This window comes from Podarcis muralis, chromosome 3 (assembly GCF_964188315.1).
Source record: "Podarcis muralis chromosome 3, rPodMur119.hap1.1, whole genome shotgun sequence".
Lineage (NCBI taxonomy): Eukaryota > Metazoa > Chordata > Lepidosauria > Squamata > Lacertidae > Podarcis > Podarcis muralis.
In genome coordinates this window covers 64,656,033-64,676,133 of record NC_135657.1, presented here as the reverse complement: position 1 = coordinate 64,676,133, position 20,101 = coordinate 64,656,033, and the positions used below count along the sequence as shown (strand labels likewise).

General features: G+C 40.1%; 1 protein-coding gene across 6 annotated transcripts in view; it reads right to left on the bottom strand.

Moving 5' to 3' along the window:
- PTPRK (protein tyrosine phosphatase receptor type K) overlaps positions 1 to 20,101 on the bottom strand; it is a 326,009-nt gene that overhangs the window by 35,461 nt on the left and 270,447 nt on the right. For 4 of the 6 annotated variants that reach the window (XM_028723365.2, XM_028723373.2, XM_028723367.2 and 1 more), the window contains exon 14: positions 9,696 to 9,834. In XM_028723365.2, the coding sequence (XP_028579198.2) occupies positions 9,696 to 9,834 (139 nt within the window). The remainder of the gene's footprint in view (positions 1 to 9,695; positions 9,835 to 20,101) is intronic. The other 2 variants (XM_077926014.1, XM_028723370.2) reach the window with 1 other exon arrangement.

The following is a 20,101-nucleotide window of genomic DNA, read 5'->3' as shown; positions in this document are numbered from 1 at the left end:
CCACACTAGAGGTGTTGTTGTTTTTTAGTGCTGCTAAGCCTTTCCTACTTTACCACAATAAGCCTGAAGCAGAAACATCTACTAAGGTTCCACACAAGCATTGAGTGTAGCACAATATTATCACTACTGACCACACATACAACATACTTTCTTGGCCTGACTATTCTTTCTCCTGGGCATTCTTGCTTCACTTTCTGAGAAATATTGAAAGAGTTGGGTGTCAGTTGCTGTGACTGCATTTTCAAGGCCAGCGCCTTATAAATAGTGATAATTTGTAATAAAGACGTAACTTGACTGGGAAATAATTTGGAGGTACTTTTCCACCCAGTGAATTGTTCTGGAATGCCCTATGTGGTAAGATTATTGATGCTAATTGGCTGTGTACCTGGTTGGGAAACTGCTCTGAGTCTTCTGGGGGGGGGGGGGGAATAGTTGGATGAATATATAAACAAGAAAGCAAAAATTGTTAAATAAATATGCAAGTCGAAAACTGCTCTGGGTCAACCCAACACAGCTGTTCCTTGGCTAAATTTACACTACATCCACTCAGTAAACAAGACAGCTGCACTACCAACCTGCAGCAGCAGGGTGGGGGTCTGTTTGCCTCACTGCTATGCCATGAAGAAGCATGGTAAGGGGTTGAGCCAACTGTGTGATGCTGGCTGGACCAATCTGCTGGGGCGGCAAGCTTGTCTTTAAAGGCAGCATTGTGATTTGTTTTTGAGGGAGTTGAACAAGGCCTGAGAAGCTTTCTAGTTGGCAAGTGGCGTGAGGGGTGCCATGCACAAGTAAGCTTCCTCTTGTGGTAAGTGGAGGAGACTTTGTTCATGGAACTTTGAAGTGTCAGGCATAGCCCTATTGGCTTTAGCCCAAACGTAGCAGAGTTTTCCTGCACAGCGAAGAAGCTAGTTGCGGCAGTAATGACTAGTCAGCTAGACTCAGAAGAACTATTTACAGGATTTATTAAAAGGAAAAATAAAACCAGCAGAGTTTCTGCATACAAATAAAAGCAAAATAAATCCTCTCTTTCTCTCTCTCTCAAAACCATACACAGCACTTCTACTCCTAACACACCTCACATCAAACTGAGCTAGCAAACCCTTGATAACAGAGTTGAGTGCTGGTCGTTAACCAATCAGAGTAAGTAGTTTCTAGGTCAAGCAGACCTGGGCTTTCTGCCAAGAGTAAATTGACACCACCTTGAGTTAATTGTGAGAAGCCAGAATCTGCAAGTTTCCCACGAGAACCAATTAACAGAAACTGAAACTGAAACTGAACACCCTGGTGCATTTTCATGGTGAGGGGCTGCTAACAAATATCCTGCTATTGCTCCCTGGTTTAAGGCGCTTTGGCAAGAGGGTTACCCTTGAGTTATGACACTTCATTCTATCCAAGACTGTTCAGCAGGGGTGGGAAGTAAATGGCAGGTGTTTCCTTGGCATATTGTTTAAGAAGAACAAACAAACAAAAGCACGCATCATTTAGTTAACTTGGAGCTCCTCACTGCCTATCTCAAATTGGGCAGAGTGCCTTCCTAGTTTTTACCTTTAACAACTGGAAGCCTGCACTATTCAAGTATAGTTAAGAGTGGTGAAAAATTAAATGCTCAAGGCAAACCTCTACAAGTTTAATAAATAGTCACCCATAGTTAAATCTTTTTAAAGTATTGTGTCTTCATTCCAGAGTGGGGGAACAAAGACATGAGATGGTGGTGGTGGGTGTTCCTTCAGCTATCATCTCATTATATATGTACAGCAGACATGGCATAAAATCAGTTTTGTGATTGTGTTTCATACATGGATTTGCAGGTCCTCCACGAACCTCTGTCAACAGAGTTCTCAGCATACACTTCCTCCTCAAAATTACCAGCGACTATATTTAGAATTGTAGCTGTCAAGAACTTTTACATGTGTAAAAATGGGATAGCAAGAACTAAAAATATAGGAGAGTTATTGCTGATCTTTAATCCCATCATACTATTCAAGGCTTTTATAGTTCAGATGGCTTTTTCTCACCTATATACTAAAGCTCTCAGTCTTCCAGTCTTAATGCCACATTTAGGAAGGAAGGCAGGAAGGGGGGGGGAAGATAACCAGTCCCATCTCTTCATTTCACAAACCCATTTTTGAAGCACCACTTCTTATAAGACTTCATAAAAACCCTTCAGGATAGTCTTTCAGATAGTGAAGACTGCAGCTAGGTTTCTGGTTAAGCTAAAAAGTCAACAGTACTTAAAGCCTTGCAAGTAGCTAAGTAGGTAACCGTGAAAAAGTTAATTTCCCTGAAAAGGCTGTGGTGCTGTGATCTATAGATACCAAACTTAGAGGACATCTTAAGTACTTCTATGCACTGAGCTCCGAAGAGTGTCAGCAGCAAGCAAACAGGTAGTGCAACAGGAAATACACCATTATGTTAAGTTGTGGGTGAACATATATTAAATGATTTTTGTTGGGTGCATGCATTAAAAGCACTACCACTCTTTTCTCTTAGTAACTCTCTTTCCTATGCCAGTCCCACAACTTGTGTTTGGGCTAACCATAGTCTTAACTGGTATCAAAATCCCCAGCAGTGTTATGTGCATGTGATCATTGCTCTGAATCAGATTTAGATTTAGAATAGATTTGCAAAAAATATTTAATTTGTGGACACATCTGTATTACTAGCAGCCACCAGCTCTTTATAGCTTTGGTACTCTAGCTCAGCCCATGCAATTTGTTGTTTTGGGAACAATCAGCAATTTGTATTGGGGGCTGCTGAGAGTAGACAGACGTTGTTAACCACCACAGCGTTCACCTCCATCAGCCTATGCAGTTGGCTAAGTAAGAAGGGAGGGAGTAGAGATACTCTATTATTTTGTGAAAATTGCATAGCTTAATTACTTCTGGTTGTCCTGTTATTTAACAAGGGAATTGCAATTTGTCATAGTAAACTCAAGGATAACAAAGTCAGGCTACAGCAGCTTAGGTAGCTTTTGTTTAAAATCAAGTGGGTTTTTTGTTGTTTTTTTAAATTGATATTTCAAAACCCTCTCCATTTAATACATGATTCAGATTTACTGAAGGGCAGCTCTGTTCAAGTGCAGGCCTGTACATATATTATATGGCAGCTTGTTTTGAATTAGTAGCTTTTTTTAACCCTGCATTAGGCTGCTTCAGACTTTGTCTATGCTTCTACAAACCATTCTGACTGTTGCTACCATTTAACGCATCCCATGTGCAACATACAAGATAGGCATAGATCTTGTTGACAGGTCTGTTTCCTGAGAGTAAGAGAGATCAAGCACTTAAACGCTTCAAAGAAAGCGTAACACTGCAAGCTCAGAGGAAATATCACTTTCAAACAGCTGCTGGATCCCATCTTCCCCACTGTGAGGAGAAGAACAGGGTAGGAGCGAGGAGCAGCCCAGAAGCCTTCTTCAACTTTCCCAATGATAATTAGGTGGTTTTGGTGGAAGAGTCAAAATAAACAGAAGCCTTGAAGGGCTCATGTCTTTTTGTTACTTGACAAGAGGCCAGCTGCTGTCCCACCCATCCACCATTGTGCCCTCATCTGGTTGGGTGATGGTGGACAACATGCATCACTTTTACTTCATGTGGGGCTCCTGACAAGTGTATGCATTGCTCACATGTAGGTCAGCACCATGTACACTGGGGAACCCTTTTAGTTCCACCCCCATTACTGCATCAGCTTCCTTCAACCACTGTACATTTTACACATTTTTATTTTGTAAAAGAACACCAACACATGAACGCCACCTTCGTGTGTAAGGGATCTGCACAAATGGATCTGGTTGAATAGGTTTCTCAAGAGCCCTTTGTGTTTGAGGTCATTGACAGACACAACACATGGTGTCAGAAGTGGAGTTTAAAGCAGACTCACACTCTAGCACCATCCTAAAGTTTAGCCTAGCTCCTTTTTTCTTTCTTTCTGGGTGGTGGGTGCTGTGAGAAACAGTGTACATTCCCTGTCATTTCTTTCCCTGAAGTGGGAGGACTTCACTCTGCCTCAGATTAGAGCTGAGTCCGGTTCACTGCTTGATGAAGAAAACTACCTATCACATTACATGAACCTAGAAAGAAGCCCAAACTTGATTTCAGAATGAAAATTAAATTGTAGTGAAACCGAAAGAAACAAATAGATATATAGAAATAATGTTTCTACATTCATTTAGAATACAATATCCCTTTAAAAATAAAAGCGAAAAGCCTTAGAAAATGTTTAGCTCCTAAAAAAAAGAAAATCAAAATTATATGGAAAAATGTAGCAAAGTATTAATACTTTTTGTCCCTCTTTTTTTTTTTTTTTTTTGAAAAGGGATACTGCATCTTCAATACACGTAAAGAAGTAAGTCACCCATTTCTACTTACAGGTAGTAGGAGTAAGAATAGTAGCTCCTCCTGGCAAGCAAATCACAGACAGTGGAAAAAGAGAAGCAATGGTGAATGAAAAGCGTGACTTGGTCACATTCAATAAAGCAGAGAAATGTGCGTTTTTTTTTTTAAAAAAATCATGTTTTATTGGTTAGCATTACAAACTTGCTCATGCACTGATTAGCCTTACGGTGCCATGCAAATAAAAAAAATACGGTAGCATATAAAAATGATTTCGGTATTAGAAAGAGATTGCTGGAGAAAAATGACATGCTGACACTTCATTTATTGCAGGGGGGAAAAAAGGAAATTAAATGGGTTATGTATTTTCATGCAGTTCAGCATAAATGTGATGACTGATAACTACCTAAATGTCATGACATACAGAACAGGTGTGTACAGGTCATGTGCTCTCAATTATTCCCTTTCCTTTTTGTCTAACTTTCAGTTACAAACTGGCAGAGCTGTGTTAACAAACAACTAAGATGGCTGCTTACAAGTATATAGGTGTAAGCGGCTTTTTGGGGGGAACATCCTATATAGATAATAGGTCTATGCTGTCATTTTTGCAGTAGATGTGCATGTATACTAAGGCACACACACACACACACACACACACACACACAAAAAACTTCTGCTGCTTCTAAATCTTAAAAATGAAAATGTTGATACACACATGCTTAGCTTAAAAAAAGAAGTACACAAATGGAAAGAAATGAGGTACATTTGGAAATATTTCAACAATGGTTAAAAAAAAGTTATTTGCTATTTAAGAGATGCAGTATCCCTTTTCTTATGCAGTTTGATTACTTTGTAAAACTCTATAACAGCTAATAGAGTTTCATCTACTTCAGCTTCAAATCAGTTTGTACAAAATGATCAGGCAAAGCATAAGACACTTCTGATTCATGAAATCATACAAAACTGCTTACCACTCAGATTTCCCCCCAATAAATCAAATTTGGAAATCTGTTTCAATGCGTAAGAGTAATTAAACCAATGTGAAATTAGCAGGTATGTTTTCTGATCTTCCTAAAAGTGTTAATAACGTCCAAGTATCAAAAGGGATACCACATGATGGAATCACTAATATGTATGTACAGAATGGTTATATTTATAGCACCTAGTAGTATACAAGCGCTTAAGATTAAAACTTAAAGCATATTCAGTCTAATTCCATTGTGTTTGCAGTGTGGTGGTGTATACTAGGAAAAAAATCATTTAGTAAAAATAGAAGGCAGGAGGATAGATTACTTTAGAAACCTTGTTAACATCAAGGGCTTCAGGCAATTCCAGTTTTGTCCCACTGAGTCAATGGGAATCACAATAGTTTCACACGAATAAGGGGACTGATGGACTGAAACTACCATGAGATGAGAAAGGGTGCGTATGTCGGTAACTCATATGGACTGGGCTCAATATTACTATTCTAGAAAAGCTTACAAATCTTGACTGAATAAGACAAAAAGTCACAGTGGGCAGCAAGGTTTCCACACAATTCAGACAAATGGTATACCACACTTATAGCATAGGCTTTTTGTCAGATGTGAGGAACCCTGTGGCCATCAGCCCCAGCCAGCATGGTCAGTGGTCAAGTATAATGGGAGTTATTGAGCAACATCTGGAATACCACAGGTTCCCCCCTCTGCTTTCGGTGGGGCATGGGTCTGGGCTGGTTATAAGCCTCTGAGTCAAGATACCTATTATGTTTAGGCACATGAGATCAACCTAGCTCTGCCTGCTGAGAATTTTGCCCTCAAACATGCAGAGAAATTTGGAACTTGCTTTTCTGTGCTTAATCTATCTCCTTTGCAACTCAGTTTACCCCTTGAGTTGGGAAGGAGGAAGATTAGTGGGAAATTACCAACAATCAAGGCAAAAAGCTCAGACGAACAGTAGACTAGGCTGTGAATCCTCTTTACTGTGTGTCTGAATATACTTTCTGCAGCTCTCTCTCTCTCTCTCTCTGTGTGTGTGTGTGTGTGTGTTGATGGGGAAGTTCCCAACATCCAGAGCCAAGGGGATTTCATTTGGCAAGCATAATGTACGAGCCTAACTTTAAGATGTGCTAGACCATTTTAATGTCCAAACACCATGCCAAAAAATAGCAATGTGAATGTCCCTTTAAGCCAGCTCTAATATATTTCAATATAGTTGCATTAGGCTCTTTGGAATGTACTGCATTAACAAAGATTAAGGAAATACCCTCAATGACGCTTGCCCAAAGGCTCACATGTAATATTGCCCACTTCTATTGCGGGAAACAAGAAGAAAGGGAACGAATGAGTATTAGATGAGACACCTGATTAAGTTGTCATATTGAAAAATGTCCAACCAGTGAAGTCTCAGTGACTGAGTTAATTTCTTGCCTATTTTGAATATGGAATAGGATAGGAGGTTAGCACGTTATGCACCACCTGCAGCTGTAATACCAGGTATCATTTACATCATGTACCAATTTCTGGTTTGGCCAGTCTTTTTATTTTATTTTTTTGAAATGGATTTAAATTGATGGGGCTAATTTACCAACAAATGCAAAAATCTTAGTTTAAAACCTATAGAATACAGCTGTGCATTCAATATCAGATATATTTAAATTCACTTCTGTGAACCCATGGATGCAGGATATGTATGAAACACTCTCTTCAATGACCAGGGATCAATTGCAGGCAAACAGGAAGACTACCCAATTAAATTAGTGTCCCGGGAGGATTTATAGCCATGACATGTATATCTAAATTAACAGAGTTTATCAGAAAGTCCCTACATTGCAAGGTGTCCCCAACTTGTTCATGTTGCAGCATGAACAAGCTGGGAAAACACTTAGGCATTGTGGCACATATGTATGAAAACGTCATAAAAATCAGGTTCAATAGATCGAAATTCACTTCTGTGAACTTGAGCAGGTGATGAAACTACAGTTTTGATAGTGTTGTCAACAGTTATCCTCAGATGCGGAAATACGTGTTTGCATGTGTGTGTATGAGGACACCCACCCTGGAAAAAATGGGATTTGAAATTACAGTTGTGGACAGACTGTGATTTCAACACATGGCATTCCATAACAGTTTTGAGGTTTCTTCCCGCTTGAAACACAAAACAAATGCATTTAAATGGATAGCTACTGAAATTCAACCAGAGTTCTGGAGAATTCTGGCATGAGGACCTGTAGAACAGAAGTGCCCCAAAGAACTCTGCAATCAATCCCCAAGCCAGTCCTTGGGAAGTTCCTATGCCATGCCTACTAGGGAAAGCTGTGAGCCTCATTCCTTTTAATGCCCTGTGTAACACATCCCTCCATCTCATGTGCCAGCAACTGGGCCCATGCATATAGGCCTATTTTTTAAACTATAAGATCTAGAAATGTATTCTGTTTAAAGAAACTTGAGATTATAACATAAATCCATGGGTCACTTACACTGCAATACTGTGCATGTCTACTTGGAAACAAGTCACACTGCCGTCCAAATGTGCATAGGATCACCGTTTTTAAAAATGTAATTCTGGGTCCATTCTTGCTCTCTCCTAATGTTTATGTCATATAAATAACAGCCCTCTCAGTGTGCACTTCCAGAGTATGGGGAAGCATGGGAAGGGCAAGAGAGGACCAATATGAAGATGCTGAAATTGGTGTGGGAATAGCCTATCAGATAGCTATAGGCACATTACTATGCATACAAATGATAATGAGATACCTGCCCCTAATATGATGAGGTAGTAGGTAAGCATCAAATCCTGAAGGGAAGCTGTATGCTAAATTACATTCTAAGGACATTCCCTACTGAAATATCTTTGCAACCCTAACAATAAATTATTTTTAGATTCAGCAGAGATTGGGACTTTAAAAATCAGCAACTTAGTTTGCATGAATGCCTAATAAAGTCGGGCTTTTTGTCACTTTAATATGAATTGCCCTACAGTATTATGTTTATTCTTAAGCACAGAGGTACACAACAGGAAACGAAAAAGTGAAAGCACTGTTGGGAAAATCACATATGTATCTAACTAACACAGAACACTATAAGCATACCTAAGGTTTCTAATGCAGACGTTTCTTCTCCATGTTATATATCTCCAGGGGGTAATTGTAAAAAGGCAAAAAATTAAAAAAAAAAAAATCTAATGGAAACCATTTAGACATATATGACTTTCAGGTACAATTCTAATTTTTTTTCCTACTTGGTAAAAATGGATAGAAAAATTATTTCATTTCAACATGACAGAGAAACAAATTTATCCTTGTTCTAAGTACTTTCAAAAAAAAATTGTACCTTGCGGAGTTTTTTAATTTTGAAAAAGAGAAAACTCTTCGCAATGCACAAAATTTTTGAACCAGCCCATAGTTAGTGGCAAAGCATAAGTTCATTTTCAAGCATCTCTAGTTAAGGAACTGCAGGTTGGGTGGGAATGAAATCTGTCTGAGACCTTGAAGACCTGTGTCCTCTCAGAGCGATCAGTGCTGGGGCGAGATGGAAACTGACTCGGTAGAAGCAGTTTCGTATCTCCAAACTGTCTTGCTCTGAAATGTTGAGGTTTGTGCATCCAAAAGGGATTGAAAGGAAGAAAAAATGCAGGAAAAGAGGGATGCGGTCATTTCTTATTAGCCCCTTAACAATCCATTGATGATGATTATGCAAGTTTATGCCAGATTAACAAAGTTAATCATATTTCACTTAAAAGTACAATGTTATTTAAAAAGAAACATGTAAGCCATTCCCTGCGAAGTTTTACAATCATTCCTTTTTGCCTGAGTTCTTTATTATTCCAGAAGATGGCGCTATTGGTTTTTTCCTCATGCCTTTGGAGATTACTAAGAAAAAAAGTGTTTTTGTTCAGACTCCTGCCAATACACTTTTGCATTTGAAGGTTTGTGTACTTATAACTCAATGGAAAAAATATGGTGATGTGATGTGATTTTAACTATTGCCTTCTAATATTTTCAAAGGTGGTAATGAAGGTGACATAATTCATAGAATCTTTTCTAAGACAATCTGGCTAGATACAGCAGACTCATTAGCGCCAATGCAAATACCAATATTGCCTTAAACCTTATGAAATAGGATAGTAGGTAAATAAGAAAAATTATTTCAATTACATCGATGTTTTGTACATGCCATTGTCTGTATACATTTAATAGCCTTGGACTTTTCAGAAAGTTTGCTATTTACTCTAAAATACTAGTTCCCTACTCTGCAATATGTCTTAGTTTCAGAATAAGAATGTAGTCCCTGACAAAGCTTTTCATGAAATGTCCTGTGAAAAAAATTCTTTTAGATTACTTGACAACACCCAATGAAAAGAAAACGGCAAATTTACGATACCTACCTTTTTTTGACAATTAATATGACAAGGAGGAGGAGGAGAATGAAGACCAGAATTCCTGCACTTATCCCTGCTATTTTCACAACACGATCCGTCTGCTTAGCTGGGTCAGGAATTACCTCTGGTTCTTCTGTTGCTGCTGCTGAGAGAAAAAGAAATAAAAGTTATTTGAATTCCTCGGATCAGAGGAGATCATGGCCCCAATCAAAAGGAGTCCCAGAATGTTAACCTGGGCCACACACAAGGATCACTTTTAAAAAGCTAACTGATCAGCTGCTTTGAAGAAAGGGAACTGAATCCTGCTATCTTCCACTTGAAAATCTGATGGATAGGCTTCCAGCCTTATTGAAGGGATTCTTAATATTGGACTTTTGAGATGCATATTCATCTTTTCCCTATCCTTCCCTTTCGCTTCTCTCTGCTATGTTCCTTTGTCTATCTTGCATGTCTTGTCTTGAACTCTCTCTCCTAAGAAAATGTAAACAATAACAACAAAAAGAGAATGTGGTGGGTGTCATTCATGCAATCCTCCGGACATTGGGACACAACACTAAGGGCTCGTCCACATTCCCTATGGAAAACCAGCTGTTTACTGCTGAATCAGAACAAATGTCAGCTGGGTTTTCTGTGAATGGAGATTTGTTCCACATCGGTGGTAAACAGCAGGTTTTCCAGAGGAAAGTGGCAGCGTGAATGGAAAACCGCTCTAACCTGTGCCTAGAAAGTGTGGATTAGCCCATGGTTGCTCCAGCCAATAAATTGGTAAAGAAATGCTGGGGGAATGGAATAAAAAGTTGTCTGAATTCAGCCTGTGTGTGCAGAAGCTACGAAAAAGCAAATCCCATGCTAGGAGTTACAATATGATGAACTGAAAGTTAAAACTTCCAGTATCACAACACCCTTATGCAAACTTGAAATACGATAAACAGTGCTGCCTTGCCACACTGAAAAAAATATATTGTAGAGTTTGAAAAACGTTCTGAGGGCAACCAAAATTACTGGGGTCCAGAGCATCTTCCCTATGAATAAAGGACACCATGGGGGTTAATAAAATTACGGATGGTACAGTGTGTGTTTCCCCCTACACTTAAAACTAGAATTTGATGTTAGCTAATGAAACAAAATTATCCAGCTTCAACTGGGTGCAGTAGCATGTATAGACCTTTCCAGGGTTGGCCTGTGCAAGTGAGTTAGCAGAGTTTGTAGGCCAGGTGCCCCACCTTCACCCTACGGAGCCAGACAAGGTGTTCAGACAGTCACTTTGCTTATCTCACTTTTATAAAGTTGTGGCCTTGTAACTTTGTCTGCTGATGCCTCCCCACCACCCACCGTTTGCTGCTTCAAATGTCAATTTCCATTTAATCTCTAATGCACCCTGGAATAATGTGGATTTTTTAACACTGCGCTAGTTCTGCATTTTCACTTTATAACTACCCTGCAAGAAACACATTGTCCCGAGGACATTCATGTGACCTTGGTTGTGTCATTAAATCCAAACATAGACATTGTCATTATCCCCGGAGAACATCCTGTATTTTAGAATAGTTAACAGAACTATTTGCATTAAGATGAGGGTAAACAATGGCTCTGTCTGTGGTACAGTTAAGCAGGAACTGTATGCACAATGGAAATTGTCTTAAAGGAAGAGTAAAGTAAAATCCAGGTAGAGCTTTCAGAGCGTCTCTGGAGGATTCCATATTCAGAACACTTGTTTGACCAGCATCACTGTAGATTTGGTGACTTTTAAAAAATGCCACCATTAGTTTTAATAATTTGTAAACTCCACAAGTTCATCAACCAGCATTGTGAATATACAAATGTAAGGAGAAAGCCTATGTTTGTAGATCTGCACTTGCAATTAGGTCCAGAACCAAGAAAGCCTGACCTTTAACAAAATTATAATAGAATAGTACATATATTAGTTGTTGTTTTTTCCAGGACCTCAGAGAAGTTTACAACACAATGCTAAACATTAATAGCATGAGGTATGTTTCATTGAGCTGTGTTCTCCAATGATTTCCCAGGTAGCATATGCATGAACAGGATGCCCTCATACCATTCTCTGAGTGCATTGTATATGTTAGGTTTTATGTGCACTGAATGGAGAATGTGTCTAGACTCTGGCTTTCAGTTAAAGGCATGGAGAATGTGCACAACTTGACAAAGGAATAAATTGTGAATTCGTTAGTTACCCAGACTGTCATACTATTGCATTTAAATATATATTATACTTTGCAATATTCTCTCCCATCATTCTAAATGCTAAAATGATTTTCTGTGACATGACACCACTGAGATTCAGTGTCTCACGATCCAGCCAGTAACAGGCTTTTAAAACCTACTAGTTTGCAGATTCCTGATCTTGCTGACCTAACACAATCAGTGAGGGCATGATGAGTAGTGCCCCGGCATACTAAAGTCTCTTCTAGAAATCATTCTGACATATTTGATTTAACACATTGCTCATCACCTGCAAGGCATCCTTTTTAGAAAAGAGCTTCATATATCACATTTGGAGAAAAGCTTCATAGCAATTACATCATGAATTTGTCCACTGCACCATAAGCATCTGCCCACCGCAATGCCCACAATTCAGTTATTTTATACATCACTAAATAACCCAAGGGACCCTCAGGTTTAGGCTGGTCATCTCTATCATCTATCTATCTATCTATCTATCTATCTATCTATCTATCTATCTAATCTATCTAATCTATCTCTATCTACAGTGAGGGGGGGGAGTATTTGATCCCCTGCTAAATTTGCCCATTTGCCCTCTGACGAAGAAATGACCAGTCCATAATTTTAATGGTAGGTTTCTTGTAGCTGTGAGAGACAGAACAACAACAGGAAAAACCCCAGAAACCCAGAAGACAAAAGTCAGAGATTGATGTGCATTATAATGAGGGAAATAAGTATTTGATCCCTTTGCAAAAGATGACTTAGTAGTTGGTGGCAAAACCCTTGTTGGCAATTACAGAGGTCAGACGTTTCTTGTAGGTGGCCACCAGGTTTGCACACATCTCAGGAGGTATTTTATCCCACTCCTCTTTGCAGATCCTCTCCAAGTCAGTAAGATTTTGAGGCTGATGTGTAGCTACTCGAACCTTCAGCTCCCTCCACAGATTTTCAATGGGATTGAGGTCTGGAGACTGGCTAGGCCACTCCAGGACCTTAATGTGCTTCTTCTTGAGCCACTCCTTTGTTGCCTTAGCCATGTGTTTTGGGTCATTGTCATGCTGGAATACCCATCCTTGACCCATTTTCAATGCCCTGGCTGAGGGAAGGAAGTGCTCACCCAATATTTGATGATACATGATCCTGTCCATCATCCCTTTGATGCAGTGAAGGTGTCCTGTCCCCTTAGCAGAAAAACACCCCCAAAGCATAATATGTCCCCCTCCATGTTTGACGGTGGGGATGGTGTTCTTGGGGTTGTAGGCAGCATTCCTCCTCATCCAAACACGGTGAGCTGAGCTGATGCCAAAGAGCTCGATTTTGGTCTCATCTGACTACAACACCTTCACCCGGTTCTCCTCTGAGTCATTCAGATGTGCATTGGCAAACTGGAGACGGGCCTATACATGTGCTGTCTTGAGCAAAGGGACCTTGCAGGCCCTGCAAGATCTCTGTCCTTCACGGCGTAGTGTGTTACCAACTGGTGGTATGACTATTTCATGGTGACTATGGTCCCAGCTGCCCTGAGATCATTGACAAGTTCTCCCCATGTAGTTCTGGGCTGCTTCATCACCGTTCTCCTGATCATTGCAACTCCACGAGATGAGATCTTGCATGGAGCCCCAGACCGAGGGAGGTTGACAGTTATTTTGTGTTTCTTCCATTTGCGAATTATTGCACCAACTGTTGTCACCTTCTCACCAAGCTGCTTGGCAATAGTCTTGTAGCCCAATCCAGCCTTGTGCAGGTCTACAATCTTGTCCGTGGCATCCTTGGACAGCTCTTTGGTCTTGGTCATGGTGGCTACTTTGGAATCTGCTGGATTGATTGCTTCTGTCGACAGGTGTCTTTTGTACAGGTACTGTAATGAGCTGGGATTACAGGTAAGGTGCCTCTAATCTCAGCTTGTTACATACAGTGAAGATACCAGGTAGCCTGACATCTGGCTGGCTGATAGCAGATCAAATACTTATTTCACTCATTATACTGCACATCAATTTCTGACTTTTGTCTTCTGGGTTTCTGGGGGTTTTCCTGTTGTTGTTCTGTCTCTCAGCTACAATAAACCTACCATTAAAATTATGGACTGGTCATTTCTTCATCAGAGGGCAAACGGGCAAATATAGCAGGGGATCAAATACCCCACTGTATCTATCTATCTATCTATCTATCTATCTATCTATCTATCTGACACAAAACTGCCTCAAAGTGACTTACAATGTAAGAGTAGAACTACTAAAACAAAGTATAGGAATAAGAGTGCCTCAGTCTTATCTGTATTCAGCTTCACTTTATTGGCTCTCATTACTGAGGCCAGACAGTGAGTTAGCACAGGTATTGTTGAACCTGCAGGTGTAAAAAAAACAGAGCTGCATATCATCAGCATAATGTGACAGCATGCCCCAAAACTCTTGATGACGCCATTCATCAGTTTGGGTATTCATCAGTTTCATGTAGATATTAGAGCAGTATGGGGGATAAATCTGAACCCTGCAACACCTCACAGTGAAGATTCTCTGGAGCCAAACATCACCCACAAGCACCAAGCAATCTAGGTAGGAATAGAACCACCACAAAGCAGCACTGCCCATCCTACTTGGACAGCTGGTCCAGAAGAATACCACTGTCAATTGTATCAAACCCACCAAGAGATCAAGAAGAATTAAGAGGGAGAGTGTCTCCCTGGCATGTGGGCAAAAATGGTGGGCATTCAGTTGTATCCTACTTCTCCTTCCTCTCTGCTCTCTGCCCCCAAATTTGCTGCAGAGGGTCCTCCAACTCTCTGGACTAGATTTTGAGGTCTGTTGTAGAAGCAGGGCAGTAGCACTGGATACAGCCTACTGATGAAAGGTACATCAATAACAAGACTTCCTAGGACTCAAACTCAGGGTTAGATGGTGGGAAATGTTGTCATGGGACAGTGAACAAAGGGACTAGGAAAGTGTAGAAGGCGAATAAGGAAACTTCTAAGCAATAACTATTTGTATAGTAATATAGATTATATTTAAAGCTAGAGTGGTTATACCAATAAAAACTTGTATCAACATGTTTCCTGCTACATTTTTGTTTAGATGTAGTTCTGAGGGACCTTGAGATTCAGATATTAATATGTTTCTAATTTTCCATATTGCCTTTAAAGGGAAAAAGGAGCAAAACAAAGCGAGCTATATTAAATAGAAACTATAATTTTCAGAATGGTTCCAAGTGAACCAGATTACAAAAGCAGCTTTTGCACTTTAAATCTAGATTTAAGGATTTTAACCAGTTGTGATCTGATTAAAATGAGGATACAACATGTCCTCATTTATGAGATGACAGTAATTCTATTAAATCAAACCTAGGAGGATGTCTCTATGAATAACCATATTCTTTAAATTTGAAAATACAGAATGATCACATCTTCTCTGGTGTTGGAAACATATAAGCTGATCAACAATCAGAGACCCAATTCCTTATTTTCTGGGTGTTTTTGTCTTTTTAAATACACGATACTTAATTTATAGTAACACTAACATACACACACAATAATTATGCCTTCTATCAATAGGATTTGCTTCAGATCTGCGTGGCCACTTATAGGCATGATCACATTAGATCTTATTTTGAGAGCTGTGGTTAAAAAAATAGAGAAATTTAAGAATAGAATCCAAGTGACTTTCTGTAACAGCAACATTCATTTCCTTAGACTGCAGTCCTAAACAAACTTATTCTACAGTGACACACAAATAGATCGGCTTCAAGTTACTTCCATGGTGAGATAAAGATACCACTGGCTCTCTGAGGGGGATGAGCTGAGGGTAGGGTTGCCACCAGTACCTAGAAAAATATGTCCACCATTTTTGGAGAAAAGTGTCCCCTGTCCTGTTTGGACTCAAAAGGGACACATTTTTAATATATTTAAGCTCCTCCTCCTCCTCCAAACTGTGTGGGCAGAAGGTGCGTCTGTTGGGAGGAGGAGAGCAAAAGCCTGAGCGGGAGTTTCTGTGGGCAGAGTGTGGGTTCATGAGGAGAAGAGCCAAGAGTGAGAGCAGGAGTTATCACAGAACGCAGGCAGAGGGTGAGGTGGGGCCGGGAGGAGGAGTTTGAGAAAGTTTTTGCATGGGCAAAGGGTGGGTTGTGGAGAGCGATGTAACATGGGCCTGCTATGGTGGAGTCTTGGGTTTTCCATGGGGGGGGCAGCAGTTGGGTTGGAGAGTGAGAGAGGGGGGGTTGCAGGGGGGTAGTCTGGGGCAGAAGAGAGAGAGTTATTGCGCGGGCAAAGGGGGTGGGTCAGATTTGGAGAGCAAGTGAGGGGGTTTGCATGGCCCTGGTGGAAAGCTGGGGAAAAGAGATTTTACATGGGCAGAGCAGGTGGGTTGGAGACGGAGGTTTGAGCAGGCCTGGTCCGCCCAATCAATGGAGAGCAGGGAGGGATTGGGAAAGAGAGTTGTGGAACAGGCAGAGGTGCATATTTTTCTTACAGTTGTAAATCATAGTGCTTTTGCTGTTGTTTTCATTGAATAATGTAAACCCTGTGTGACATTGTAATGGATTGCTTTGAAGTCATTTCTGCACCAGGGAAAGTAATTTTTAGCCCCTCAACTTCCCCCCACCCTACCAACCTGTCCTTTAGTTTGCCTGACCAAAGGTGGCAATTCTAGCTTGAAGATATGCAACTGATATGTGCATGTCAGCCTCTGCAAATCACAAATACTGGGTATGTTTTTACAGTATTTTTCAAAAAGTGTTGCTCCTACATATTACAGTGTTAGCCATGGTGGCATGTGATGCCATAATTTCTCATAATTTATTGAATGGCTCTGGTGTTTCAGATTAATATGTTTATAAACAAGGTGTTTGCTCCCAGAAGGAATGATCAGTGGTAGCTCTCCATTTTCTGACACCACTGAAATTGACTGATTTAGTTGTTCAGATCCAAACATATTGCACAGAGTTGGCTTTCATTCCAAATAAACTCAGGTTTTATATTCAACAGGCATGATTATTCATAATGCTATGGGTTGATAACCGAAAACCGCAAGCCTTTCATTAAAATGTAGGAACTACATACACAGCTGTACTCAAACCACTGTGAAACATTATGCCTGTCTAAAATACACAGAAATGTTGGCAAGCAATCTTGCAGGGTCTGCTTGAATATTACAATATTAGGCAGACATTAAAGATGGATTACACCATACAGTGCTAAACTCCAATTAGTTTAAAATTTTAAAATGTTATTATCAACCAAGACCAGCTGATTTTAAAGATATGTTTAGGGCAAAATACATTATGTTTAATGGCAGGGCTACAAACAATTGAAACCGATGATACATTAACTGCAGCAAACTAAGAAAAATGAAAACAAAACTTCTGCCCTTTATAACATTCCAGATGTTGGAAACATAACCAAAAATTATCAATACATGACAGCTAAAATGCTGAAAGATAAAAATCCCAGCCTTTCATAGTCGGGTTGCTTATTATGCTCATATGTGCTCATATATATTTTTAAATATTACAAATAGTTCAGTTCTTAAATGGGCTGAATATCAGGCCTGAATACTCTTACAAATTTTTCAAGAAGACACTCCTGCTTCTCTTACCAAGAAGGAAGCACAGTCTTTGCTGTGGGGAAAACAGTCTATTGGGAGAGAGTATGTGTCAGAACTTATGCTGATGTGTGTAGATGAACAGACCGTTCTGGGAACAGGCAGCGTATAGAACTAGCAGTCTACTGGGACAAAAAGAGTTTTAAAAAATACGCCACCCACAAACATAATATTAATTAGGCAATCTAACATGAGTTTGAATTTTATTTACCAGTATGTATTATTTATCTATTACATTTACACCTCAACTTTCCTCCAAGGAGCTCAAGGAGCTGTAGTTCTTGTCCTATTTTATCCTCACAACAATCCTGTGAGGTAGGCTAGACTGAAAGACTGTGACTGGCATAAGGTCACCCAGTCAGTTTCATGGCTGAGCAGGGATTTGAACCCTGGTCTCCCAGGTCCTAGTGCAACACACTAACTACTAGACCATCCTGCCTTAAATCAGTGAGTCAGTGGGAAGCCAATGTGATGCCCTCCAGAAGTTGCTGGGCTCCAAATCCCACCAGTCCAGAATTTTCAGCTGCCATGGATGATGGGAATTGCAGTCTAACAGCATCTTCAGTGTCCCATGAGTTAATATATAAATAGTGACCACAGTTCAAGATTGTGCTCCTCCTAACTCCCTCCACTCCTTCCAGTTTGCAAATTAGCATGCGGGATCTGCAATGGGAGAAGACATAGGCTAGCTAGAAAAATGGTGGTTTTGATGTGGAATGGATTTAAACAGAAGAATGTGCTGCTCATAGATACAGAACTGTGAGCAGAGGCTGCATGTGCATGCTGCAGCTTCTAAAGGTTGTATGTGGATGCCAGCAGCACTGTGGATCCAGTCACAGAGTGGTTTTCACTTCATAACATGTCGCCAGGAGCCATGTCATGCCTAAGTTCTGAAGTAGCCTGACACATCTACCCAGTATATCAGTAAAATTTAACACCCCCCAACAAAAAAGACTTAGGTGGAGGAATGAGACAGATCTATTGGTCTTTTCATATTTGACTTGTGAAATATCCAACACTAAACAATCATTTTGTTATCAGGTATTACAGTGGTACCTCGGGTTACAAACACTTTGGGTTACAGACTACACTAACCCAGAAGTAGTACCTCGGGTTAAGAACTTTACCTCAGGATGAGAACAGAAATCACACACTGGTGGCGCAGTGGCAGCAGGAGGCCCCATTAGCTAAAGTGGTATCTCAGGTTAAGAACAGTTTCAGGTTAAGAAGGAACCCCGGGAATGAATTAAGTTCGTAACCAGAGGTACCACTGTATTCAAACTGAGCTTCCTCCATGGCTTGATTGTCAGATAAAGAGACATGTAAACCCTGCCATTTTATCACTGCCAACTGTCTAATCATCCCTGGTGATCACTACTCATTTGCTTCCTATAACACTGTCATATTCTATAACCTTATCCAATTCCCACACTAATTAAAGCTCTCGGCTGACTGAAATCTGGCTTTCAGTTTTTTTGTGCTAGCTATTGCTGTGCATGAATTGTGTTCCTCCCGCATATTCTTGCTGGAAGTTAACATTTCATGTATTAATGTATACTGTACTGTCAAAATAATTCCAATAATTAGTTAGGTAATATTAAATAATGGTGGTGGTGGTGGTTTATTAAGATTTCTTACCTACCCTTCACTATAAGGTCCCAGGGTATGTTGAAAGTACAAAAACTATACTTTTTTTAAAAAAGTAAAACCAACCAACCATAGACAATAATCATTAGGTTAATTCAGGATTTTGAGTATTTTGAGTATTATTTCAGATACAGAAATCAGCTTGACCTCACCTTAGTCAAATCAGAAGAATCTTTATTTGCATCAGCCACTAGCCATAGCAATAAAATGTACTGAAGATAGAGATAAAAACTTAACTATACAAAATACATTTTGGAGGTTTACATCAGTAATCAAATAATAGACCTTGGTTTTCAACTACAGCACAGGAAGAAGCCACTGAACAGGATCTCAGTTGATGCTTGAAGCAGTTACTGTGCGAAGCAGTGGTCAGAAACGGGGGTTGTATTCAACTAACTTGTTGAACTAGTAGAAGCCAGCAAATGGATTCCTGCTAGTGCAATGGGACCCCCCTGCCTCTTGTCAGGTGCCCTTCTGTGCCCTCTCCAAATTTCCTTCGTAGACAACTGTAGAAAACCACCAAAAACAGCGGGGAGAGGGGAGATGGTTCCATCAGACAAGAAGAAATGCTTGTGCTGATGGAACCATCTAATAGAATCATAGAATTGCAGAGTTGGGACCCTGAGGATCATCTGGTCCAGCTCCCTGCAATGCATGAATATGAAGCTGTCCCATACAGGGATTGAACCTGTAACCGTGGCATTATCAGCACCATGCTCTCTAACCAATTGAGCTATGTGGACCTTAGTGCTATGTCGAATACAACCCTGTATTTTATTTTTTGTTCATTCTCTTGCAGCCCTTTCTTCCTTTTCTACCATGCCTATTGGATTGTAATTTTGTAGGCAGCAATTGCATTTTTGTTTTGTCTTTTCAAAAATGTTGTATAGCTCCTAGAAACAATAAAAACAAGCCAACATTTCCATTCAGTCTTAATTAACACTGAGGATGGCGGTTCTCACATTTTTCTTCTAGTTCCTCCCCAAGCACAAG